The sequence below is a fragment of the Lampetra fluviatilis genome, chromosome 27 (genome assembly GCF_964198595.1).
Source record: "Lampetra fluviatilis chromosome 27, kcLamFluv1.1, whole genome shotgun sequence".
In the NCBI taxonomy this organism is placed as follows: Eukaryota; Metazoa; Chordata; class Hyperoartia; order Petromyzontiformes; family Petromyzontidae; genus Lampetra; species Lampetra fluviatilis.
Window position 1 is genome coordinate 12587524 of NC_136301.1, and position 11607 is coordinate 12599130.

Below are 11607 nucleotides of genomic sequence, written 5' to 3' on the forward strand. Positions count from 1 at the left end.
CTTTTATTTTACCAGGTAAGGCCAACTGAGCGATTCGTTATTTTTTCAGAAACGACCTGGACACAAATCATAGCACAACGAAGTGGCTCATCATCCTCATCACCATCGTGTGGAGATGTCCAGCAGCCGAATAGAGAGGGTCACCCAGGGCCGTGCCCACGAGTGTGTTAACAAAACCCTTGTCACAGTCTGTCAAGATCAGTGTGGCCCTCAAAGTGGGAGACAAACAATCAAACATGTACATCATAGGCGACGTTTTGTGCTCCTTTTTCGTAGCACACACAGAAGCGAGTCGGCGTGGAGGAAAGTTGGCCTCTGTCCGAACAAGGCCCGTTGCACAGAACGTCGCCTATTGCAGGGGTTTTCAAACTTGTTTGGCTACTACTGTTACCTCCCTTGTTGGATTTGGTTTCACCCGAGCGTACCCCCCTTGGCTGACTTACCGTGGTTCCGAGAAATAAATGTGTGAATAATGAACGTCAATATTGTAACCAAAAGTCTTATTTTGTGAGGTATCCTAACTAGCTAGTAACTGCAATCGAATCAAACAAAATTCAAGGGACGCTTTGCACGCGTGACATGTGTTCGTGCACGCTGGTTACTCTTGGAAACCACATTGCTTACCATCAATGAGTTTAGAAAGGTCTTTTATATCGGTCTAGGTTACCATATGGATTACAATGTATCGTAGTTATTTTATATTGGCAGATTCATATATGATTATTCACCAATGTCCCCCATGCATGAAAATTTCACGCATTTTTATAAATCACCTCGTGTACCCCCTGGGACATTGCCACGTACCCCCAAGGGGTCCGCCCACCCCCGGTTGAGAACCACAGACCTATTGTTTCTATTTGTACCTCTTAAGGCTATGGTGTTATTCTGACCCGGAACGTGTCGAGATGTCGTTGTTAATTGTGCTTGTGCACCACCGCCAACGCAGCAGCAGCGGCAGCATCGCCACCAAATACAGATAGTCCCCGAGTTACGATGGTCTGACTTACGATATTTTTGACTTACGATGGGGTCGTCGTAACGCATCTCCATCGTAAGTAGAGAACTACCTGTAATACGTTGTCAAGCGTGGCACGTGAAGTGAGAGTGCAACCGCGTTAAGTTGATGGGCCAACACGCCGAGTGTGTTGGGCGTGCACACCCTGTGCTGACGGTACTGACGACGATCTCAGAACTCGAACCTGGTGCTGCAAGCCGACCGCTCGCTGATCGACCGCACACGGCGCGACGAGGCCACCGGGGAGGTGCTCTCCCTCGTGGGCAAGCTCACCGGCTCCCGCATGGGCGACCGTGCCATGCGCTCCAAGCCCGTGCTGCTCGAGGAACGCAGAGCCAAGTACGTTTGGAAGGTGGTGGGGGTGAGGGGGTGCATGGGGAGGTGGTGTTGAGAGGGTTTTGAGGTGTTAAATCTTAATTTTAGAGCTTTCGTGACTGCAGGAATTACTCTTTGGTTCTTTCGGTAAAGTCACGTATAAAGATAAAATAATAAATTAAATAATAGCATACGACGTTTCGATTGCAACACAAGCAATCATCATCAGGTATAAATGAAATAGCAACAAAAAATCTAACTAGAAAACTATAGACAGACATAAGCAGACAGATATCACCAAGATACATAGAGAGTAACACAGGCACAGAGAGGGAGATCGTCTCTGTGGCGAGGCCTTAAATAGACAGAGGGGGTGGTGTTGGTGGTGAGGTGGTAATGAGAGAGGGTGAGATAGTGGGAAGGAAGGGGGGTGAGGTCGTGATGAGAGAAGTGGTGGGGAAGGGTGGGTGAGGTGTGGATGGGGTGGAGGGGGGGTAAGAGCAGAGGAGGGTGAGGTATTGATGGTGAGGTGATCATGAGAGGGCTTGAGGTGGGGGTGAAGAGGTGGGAAAGGTGAGGTAGTGGTGAGAGGTGGAGGTTATGGTCATGGTGAGGGGGGTATCAATGTATTGAGCAGGGAGGTGTGCGTTCGGTCAGTGTTCTTTCTCCTTATCCCATCTCCCTGCTCGTATTATCTTTCCCTTCGCCGCTGCGCACTCCTCACGACCTCCTCCTCTTGACGCCCGTGCCCTCGGCACCTCTTCTCCGCCGTGTAGGCGACGTAAGCGTGACGAGGACCGGCATGACATGAAGAAGATGCGGGGCTACACGCTGCTGTCGGATGGCATCGACGAGATGGTGGGCATCGTGTATAAACCGCGCACCAAGGAGACGCGCGACACCTACGAGGTGCTGCTCAGCTTCATCCAGGCGGCGCTCGGGGACCAGGTACATCCATACGCGTATGCGCGTCCATGTGTGTGCACGAGACGGTGCCGTGCGTGTGTGCCTGTGCTGTGACTGTGCTGTGTGTGTGTGCCATGACAGTGCTGTGACGGTTCTGTGGGTGTGTGTGTTTGTGGCGTGACGGTGTTGTCGGCGTGTGTGCGCGTGATGGTGCTGTATGTGTGTGCCTGTGTCGTGACGGTGCTGTGTGTGTGACGGTGCTGTGCACATGCGGCAGCCGCGCGACATCCTGTGCGGCGCTGCCGACGAGGTGCTCGCCGTGCTGAAGAGCGAGAAGCTGCGCGACAAGGAGCGGCGGCGCGACATTGAGGGCCTGCTGGGGACCCTGGAGGACTCGCGCTACCACGTCCTCGTCAACCTGGGCAAAAAGATCTCCGACTACGGCGGGGAGACGCACACACAGAACATGGGTAACCTGCTCACCCGCACCGTCACGGCACCCGCCACGGCCACGACCCTCGTCATGGCCATGACCGTGGCTGTCATTTTTCACTTGTCTCTGTGTGTCTGTTCCTGTGTCTGTGTGTCTTCATGTGTCTCAGTGTGGCCATGAGTTAATGCCCGAGCGTGTCGATGTGTGTTGCATGTGAGTTTCTATGTATGGAGTGGTGGCGTAGTGGTGAGCACACTGCACTGCGAACCCAGTGACCCCAGTTCGATTCCCACCCACGGCTAACATGACAGTGACAAATATATGAACTGGTTCTGGGCCCTTGCTAGGTCGACCCGGCCTTAAATAAGTAGAGGTTCTTCAAAAAAACACGTAAAAGGAAATGTAGTAATTCGGAAGAAATGTGTAGGGGTATGTTTCGGACAGTCATTAAAACACTACTCCTAACCTAAAAATGTACACCTATATCACTTTTCACAATGCAAAAACAATAATAAACAACATAAATATGAAAACTATTGAATAATAATTGATTTAAAACTGTATTAATTAACCTTTTCACTCGCCAAAATATCTGCTGTATGTTGGAATGAGTGGCAAGGCGCTCCTGCTGCCACTGCAGGGGCACCATAACGCGGGTGTTGATGGATGCCACAGCCTCCCGGGTGGCTTCACGTTTGATGAGCTCGCGGCGTGTGGCTGTACGTGGTGCGGTGTGTAACAACAAAGGCGGCCAGGCGAGGTGCTGGCCACCCACCTCTCTTGTGGGCAGTGCCCACTCTTTCAGAGGTGCTTCACGCTAACAGTACTTGCCCCAACAGTCTGTTAAGGCTACTCGATGGGGGGGGGGAACTTTGCCTTTGTGTCTGCGTGTGCAGACGACAACATTGACGAGACGTACGGAGTCAACGTGCAGTTTGAATCGGATGAGGAGGTAGGAGCTGAGCCGGCAGGGACCACCATCACCATCCTCACTATCATCACCATCCTCACCATCGTCACCGTCGTCATCACCATCATCGTCGACGACATCACTGTTGTCACTAATACCACTACCACCATCGACACCATCACCATCATCACCACTATCACCACCATCATCACTATCACCATCATTAGCACCATCATCACCACCACTATGCCGTTTATCAACACCATCATCAACATCACCACTTTCACCATTAACACCATTACCATCATCACCGCCACCATGATCACCATTAACACCATCACCACCACTATCACTATCAACACTATTACCATCATCACTACAATTCGCACCATTAAAACCATTACCACCATCATTCCCATGATCATCATGATCATCATGACCATCATCACCAACAGCCATTATCACCATCAATATCACCACGTGTCCCGTGCGTGTGTGTCCTGTGTGCATGTCCTGTGTGCATGCGTGCACGTCCTGTGCTTTGCCACCATCAACGCCATTATTCCATATCACTGATGTGGGTTGGGTGTTGTGACGCGGTTGTGATACAGTTGTGACATGGTTGTGACGCGGTTGTGGGTAGGGTGGCGACGAGGACGTATATGGGGAGGTGCGTGAGGAGGCCTCTGATGAGGACAGCGAGGGAGTGGAGGCGGCTGAGGAGGCGACGCTGTCGGCCAATGTATGTCACACCGCACCTCGTCACACCACGTTACACCACGCCACACCATACACCACATGCTTTATATACCAAACACCGCGTCGTACCACACCAGACACGCACACCATAGTGGTTGTTGTGCTACGATGACGGGCCATCGCCCGAACCATCGCCCGTCACGTACCTTGTTTTTATGACCACGCGCACACAGCTAAACAACGTGCACACACGCAGAGTGCTGAGTTGTGTTGTCATTTGTGCACCACCACCAACACCACCACCATCACCAGATCATTCGTTTGATGGTGCTTGTTGGATAGTTTCTGTGGTGGTGGTTGTGTGGTGGTTGTCGCTGGGTGGAGCGGAGGACACGTCTGTTTAATTGTGTGGTGGTTATGGTTGTGGTTGTAGCTCGGCGGAGCGGAAGACATGCTCTCGGCCAAGAAGAAGGAGCTGCACCCACGCCAGGTGGACGCCTTTTGGCTGCAGCGGCAGCTGTCGGCCTTCTACGACGACGCCATAACCTCGCAGCGCAAGGCCGATGAGGTCCTCCACATCCTCAAGGTGTGAACCGCTCGCTCACTCGCGCACTCGCTCGCCACTTGATCACCCACACCCTCTCTTGTTGATCCCCGCGTGTCAGTGTCAGTCTAAGAATTGGTGGCGTATCGATCTCGTGCGTATCTTGTGTTCACCTGTGCATGTTGTTTGCACATGCGCGGGAGTCCCGTGTGCGTGCCTTTGCATGTGTGCGTGTCCCGTGTGTGCGTGTGTCCCGCGTGTCCCGTGCGCATGTGTGTGCGTGTCCCGTGTGTCCCGCGTGTCCCTTGCATGTGCGTGCTTGTCCCGTGTGTCCCGTGTATCACGTGCGCATGCGTCCTTGTTCCGTGTGTGTCCCGCGTAGACGGCGAGTGACGACCGCGAGTGTGAAAATCAGCTGGTTCTACTGCTCGGGTTCAACACCTTCGACTTCATCCGCACGCTGAGGCAGCACCGCATGATGGGTGCGTAACCATGGCAACCATGGCAACCATGTAACCAAAGCAACCGACAGTGCCCCGCTCCATGGTGGTTAACCGTGTGTGGTTGTTTGGTGATATTGGTATTTTAGTTGATGATGATGTTTCACTAGAGTGCTGTACTACATGTTACTCGTGAGCTCTGAGAGCAACGTTAGCGATGACGATAATAATGGTCGTGACGATGGTGATGATAATGGTCGTGATGGTGCCGTCTCTGCAGTGCTGTACTGCACGCTGCTGGCGAGTGCTCAGAGCGAGCAGCAGAAGGAGGAGATCATCGGGAAGATGGAGTCTGACTCAGAGCTGAGTGCTATCCTGGCCGCGCTGCACGAGACGGACAAGGCCGACCTCGTGCGCGAGGAGCGGACGCGCCGGGAGAGACAGAGGCAGTCACGTCTGGACACAGGGCTGGGCACGACGGAGATGGAGCACGACTCGGAGGTGAGAGATATGCGGGGACATGGGGCTCAGCCCGACGGAGATGGAGCATGACTCTGAGGAGAGAGACGCGCGGGGGCATGGGGTCACGGTGGCGAGATGTTAACTACCTTGCCTGGTATATAGGAGGTCGGTTGGAGTTTGCATGTTCTCCCCGTGGTCACGTGTATTTTCTCCAAGTACTGTGGTTTTTCCCTCCATTTAGAAACATGCGTTTAGAGTATTTGACTGATTTAAATTTCCACACAATAAGCCACTTCGTTGAGCTATTGTTTGTGCCCAGGCCGCTTCTGAAAAAGAGCTTTACAGCTCAGCATGCCTTACCTGGTAAAATAAAAATAGTTTTTTACACGCGAAGACACGCCGAGAGAGACGGAGGCAGTCGCCCCTCAACATAGGGCTGGAGACATCGGCAAGCGGTGGTGGTGGTGGGCGCAGTGGTGGTGTTGAGCGCGGTGGTGGAGAGTGTTGTGGTGGTGAGTGTTGCGGTGGTGCTGGTGGTGAGCGTCGCAGTGGTGATCGTACTCTGTGCCGCGTGTGCAGACCCAGACGCCGCGCCAGTCGCTCGACTTGGAGTCGCTCACCTTCGCCCAGGGCAGCCACTTCATGGCCAACAAGCGCTGTCAGCTGCCCGACGGCTCCTTCCGCAAGCAGCGGCGTGGCTGCGAGGAGGTGCATGTGCCAGCACTCAAGCCCAAGCCGTTCGGACCCGACGAGGTGGGCAGCACCGCTCTCAACCTCCTCACTCGCACGCACACTCTCACAGACACGAGAGAGTGTGGGAGTGATTGCGGGGGGCAGTTTGTGTGTAGTGGAGTGTATGATTGACGAGGAAACGCAGCGTGTTAGAGTGCTGCGCTACAAACCCGGCGGACCGAGTTGGATTCCTGCCCACGGCCAACACCATTGATGCTTATCTAAACCTCCCCTCGGTCGACATGGCCTCAAATGAGTACCTGGTGCGGTGTGTAAACATCGCCAGTCGGGAGACAAGGCCGGCTGGGCGTGGTGTTGGCCACCCACCCCCTCGTGGGCTGTGTCGGCCTTCATAGGTGCTCGCTTAACAGCACTTGCCCCAAAAGTATATTAAGGCTACACGGGGGATCTTTGTCTTCTGTGATTGTCTAGGTGGGCGGCACCCCTGCCACCTCCTCACTCACACAGACACGAGTGTGCGAGAGAGTGTGTGTGTAGGGGTAGTAGTAGTGAATAGGTTAGCACGTCGCACGACAAATCCAGCAACCCGAGTTCGATTCTCGCTCGGCGTCAAAACCATTGAATATCTAAACCGTTTCTGGGCCTCCATTAGGCCGACTACATCCTTAAATTAGTGCCCTGACATGGTGTGTAAACATCAGCAGGGGGGAGACGCACGTGGCCGGGCATGGTACGGGTCCAACCAGCCTCTCATAGGTGCTCTGTCCAGCCTTGATAGGTGCTTGCTGATGGCCCTTTCCCCAGCGGGTTGCGTGGGCGACACGGGGGACCTCTGTGTGATGTTATCCGTGTCGTGCTGCAGCAACTGCTGCCTGTGGAGAAGCTGCCCAAGTATGCGCAGGCGGCGTTCGAGGGCATCAAGACCCTGAACCGCATCCAGAGCAAACTTCACCGCGCCGCCCTGGAGTCGGACCAGAACCTGCTGCTGTGCGCACCCACGGTGAGGGCGGGTGCGGGGGGCGGACGCGGGGGGCGGACGCGGGGGGCGGACGCGGGGGGCGGACGCGGGGGGCGGACGCGGGGGGCGGACGCGGGGGGCGGACGCGGGGGGCGGACGCGGGGGGCGGACGCGGGGGGCGGACGCGGGGGGCGGACGCGGGGACACAGAGATAGCAACGCTTGCCCGAACAGCCTGTGGAAGCCTGTGCGGTGGGTTGACCTGTGTCTCTCGCGTTGTGCTGCTTGTGTCCGTGCAGGGCGCCGGCAAAACGAACGTGGCGCTGCTGTGCATGCTGCGCGAGATCGGCAAGCACATCAACATGGACGGTACCATTAACACGGACGACTTTAAGATCATCTACATCGCGCCTATGCGCTCGCTCGTGCAAGAAATCGTCGGCAGCTTCTCCAAGGTGAGCGCGTGCATGCATGTGTGCGTGCCCAGACAGCTGCCGTTAGGCTGGATAAGGGGGATAAATGGGCATGGCACGGGCTGGAGACGAGAAGGGCTAATGCGGCGGTACAGGAGGATGTAAAACTGAGTGGACTTGCCGATGACCAGCAACAGCGGGTGTCGAGATCGGCTTCTTGTGCAGGAGGCTTGTGAAGGACGCTACTGGGCAGTTGGAGACAGTTGCCCTCCAATAGCAGTGGAGAGAGGAAGAGCGACGCTCACAACAATGAGCGGAGCGCCGGGTGGCTAAAGCGCAGCAAGTTGGCACTGGGGATTATAGTTCGTGCATCTGCCAGTCATCTCAGTCAGTCAACCCATGACACCTGGGTCTGTTCCGCAATCTCTTGCCTTCAACACTTTGAGTGTTAGCCTCAAAGTGCGTCTAGCCTGGCATTAAGCGCTGTGGTGACGTCACTGCCACTTCGTGGCAAACGGCGGCTGTTGTGTGTGTGGGTCTGTGTGTCTTTGTATTAATGTGGGGAGCGGTATTGTAGCGGTTAGCGCACTGCACTACGAATCCGGCCACTCGAGTTCGTTTCCCGCTCACGATTAACACCAGTGACGATTATCTCAACCGGTCCTGGGTCTCCCCTTGGTCGACTCAACCTCAAATGAGTACCTGGTGCGGTGTATAAACAACGTTACTGAAGAGTCAAAGGCTGCCGGGCATGGTGCTGGTCACCCACGCTCTTCGTGTGCCATCCCGGCCTTCATAGGTGCTCGCTAACAGCACTTGCCCCAACAGTATGTTAAGGCTATACAGGGGATCTTTGTCTTTATTAATGTTTGCCCCCACTTTCCCCCCCCCCCATGCACCCTCCCCCAGCGCCTGTCAAGTTACGGACTGAAGGTGGCGGAGTTGACCGGAGATCATCAGCTGTGCAAGGAGGAGATCAACGCCACGCAGATCATCGTGTGCACTCCCGAAAAGTGGGACATCATCACCCGCAAGGGCGGCGAGCGGCCCTACACGCAGCTCGTGCGCCTCGTCATCATCGTGAGTGTGTCCATTGCTCACGGCCCCATGTCACCCACGAGGCCTGGGGGAGGTCCTGCATCCAGCTCGTGTGATCGGTCACCATCGCCGCTACTGCCGGAGCTCCCATCCTGAGACCACATCCACCACCACCACACACTGTGCTGCATAACCCCCTACATACGTCCATTTCACCGTCTTCGTAATTTTCACCACTAGCGCCATTATGCTATCTACACCATCACTGCCATCATCATTATGAGACCTCGATTATCTATACCACCGCCATCACCACTACCAACATCACCACCACAATCATCACCACCACAAGCATCATCACCACCACCATCACTACCACCATCTCATACATCTGCACTCTGTGCACCATCATCATCTTCACCATCACCACCATCTCGTACACGGCCACTGTGCGCCGCCGCCGTCGCCGCGAGAGTAATTTTGCTCGCCCCCCACCCCGCAGGATGAGATCCACCTATTGCACGACGAGCGTGGCCCTGTGCTGGAGGCGCTGGTGGCACGCACGATTCGCAGCGTGGAGATGACGCAGGAGGACGCACGCCTCGTCGGCCTCAGTGCCACACTGCCTAACTATGAGGACGTGGCGGCCTTCCTGCGCGTCGACCCCGCCAAGGGCCTCTTCTTCTTCGACAACAGGTGCGACCCGCCTCCACGGAGTCCCCGCGGCTCCCCCGTGGCCCCTTGTGGGCCCTGGTGGGACCTAAACTATAAAATACACTTTTTTTATTTTACCAGGTGGTAAAGCCCACTGAGCTACATAGCTCCCTTTCAGAAGTGACCTGGTTATCACGAATGATAGCTCAACGACGTGGCTTATCGTGTGGGCGTTTATCGCAGACAAATATTCTCAACGCATGTTGATTCTAAATGTGGAGGGAAAACCGGAGGACCCGCATAAAAATCCACATGACCATGGAGAGAACGTGCAAACTTCAAATATACAGCAAGCATCAGGGTCAGGATTAAACCCACGACCTACTGCATACCAGGCGGGACCAGGTGGGACCAGACGGGACCTGGTGGGACTAGGTGGGACCTAATGGGATCCAATGGGACCTGATGGGACCTGACGGTGCTTGATGGAGGCTGATAGGTCCTGACGGCTCATGAAGGGATCTGATGGACCCTGGCAGCATCTTAACAGCTCCTGATTGGACCGATGGAATCTGACAGTTCCTGATGGCTCCTGATGGCTGATATGATGTCTGCTGATGGGACCTTAAAGGGCTATTGTTACAGGTACCTCAGGTCTTCTCTGATAGCCTGATGTATGTATGTTAACCTTTTGCACAGTACTCAGCCAAACAAACATGCTTATTGGAGGTGTGGGGTAAGGATGACAAACTAATTCTCCCTACATGGCTAATGCATTGCGCGAATACACAGCGGCACGTGCCCCAACAGAGTCTTGTAGGCTATACCGTGGATCTCTGTCTTTGTAGTTTCCGGCCCGTGCCTCTGGAGCAGCAGTACGTGGGGGTGACAGAGAAGAAGGCGATGAAACGCTTCCAGATCATGAACGAGATCGTGTACGAGAAGGTGCTGGAGCACGCGGGCAAGAACCAGGTGACGCATCGCCTACTCGCACGCTCGTTTGCTGGCTTTGCTTGCTTGCTCACTCACACTCACTCAGGTGCTGGAGCCAGTGGGCAAGGACCAGGTGACGCATCGCTCACTCTCAGACCGCTTTTGCGCTACTCGCAAACCATACTGGCACCAGAATGCTGGCACCATACCACAATACACCACGCACACACCACGCGACACGACGATATGTTTCTTGAGCGAGTGCCTTCTGTGACGCCGCACTTCCCCGTGCCTTCCCATGAGTGTGCCACTGTGTCCCGCTCGTCCCCGTGCGTGTTTCCTCGCATGTGTCCCCGTGTCACCCCACGTGCCCCCCATGTGTCATCTCCCTGTGTGCGCGTCTCCCCGCAGGTGCTGGTGTTTGTCCACTCGCGCAAGGAGACAGGGAAGACGGCGCGCGCCATCCGGGATATGTGCCTGGAGAAGGACACGTTGGGCAACTTCCTGCGCGAGGGGTCGGCCTCCACGGAGGTCCTGCGCACAGAGGCCGAGCAGTGCAAGGTGCGACCCAGCAACTGTGACCCCACGACCTGGTGACCCCCTGACCCTTAACTCTGACCATTTGACCCCAACCACTGCAGCCAGTCTTGTCATGATCGTTGCGTGTGCACGTCTGTGTGTGTGTGGGGTAAAATCTGGAGCTCTAGGTCCTGCTACCCTACGGGTTTGCGTGGGGAGCGGTAGTGTAGCGTTTAGCGCGCTGCGCTATGAACCCGGCGACCCGGTTCGATTCCCGCTCACGGCCAACACCAGTGACGATTATCTGAACTGGTCCTGGGCCTCCCCTAGGTCGACTCAGCCTCAAATGAGTACCTGGTATGGTGTGTAAACATCGCTACTGGAGAGACAAAGGCGGTCGGGCGTGGTGCTGGCCATCCACCCCCTCGTGTACCGTTCCAGCCTTCATAGGTGCTCGCTAACAGCACTTGCCCCTACAGTCTGTTGAGGCTTTCCGGGGGATCTTTGTCTTTTTTGTGGGGTAGAATCTGGAGTTGAAGGACCTGCTGCCCTACGGGTTTGCGATCCACCACGCCGGCATGTCCCGCGTCGACCGCACACTCGTGGAGGACCTCTTCGCTGACAAGCACATCCAGGTGCGCGTGCGTGTGTGTGTACATGTGGGTTCGTGTTAGCG

General features: G+C 55.3%; 1 protein-coding gene across 2 annotated transcripts in view; it reads left to right on the forward strand.

Moving 5' to 3' along the window:
• SNRNP200 (small nuclear ribonucleoprotein U5 subunit 200) overlaps positions 1–11607 on the forward strand; it is a 62758-nt gene that overhangs the window by 2142 nt on the left and 49009 nt on the right. For both annotated transcript variants that reach the window (XM_078869268.1, XM_078869267.1), the window contains exons 3-18: positions 1191–1354; positions 2107–2278; positions 2514–2706; positions 3566–3621; positions 4223–4321; positions 4712–4864; positions 5205–5304; positions 5543–5763; positions 6304–6477; positions 7280–7417; positions 7674–7829; positions 8697–8867; positions 9328–9521; positions 10328–10451; positions 10824–10973; positions 11456–11566. In XM_078869268.1, the coding sequence (XP_078725394.1) occupies positions 1191–1354; positions 2107–2278; positions 2514–2706; positions 3566–3621; positions 4223–4321; positions 4712–4864; positions 5205–5304; positions 5543–5763; positions 6304–6477; positions 7280–7417; positions 7674–7829; positions 8697–8867; positions 9328–9521; positions 10328–10451; positions 10824–10973; positions 11456–11566 (2376 nt within the window). The remainder of the gene's footprint in view (positions 1–1190; positions 1355–2106; positions 2279–2513; positions 2707–3565; positions 3622–4222; positions 4322–4711; positions 4865–5204; positions 5305–5542; positions 5764–6303; positions 6478–7279; positions 7418–7673; positions 7830–8696; positions 8868–9327; positions 9522–10327; positions 10452–10823; positions 10974–11455; positions 11567–11607) is intronic.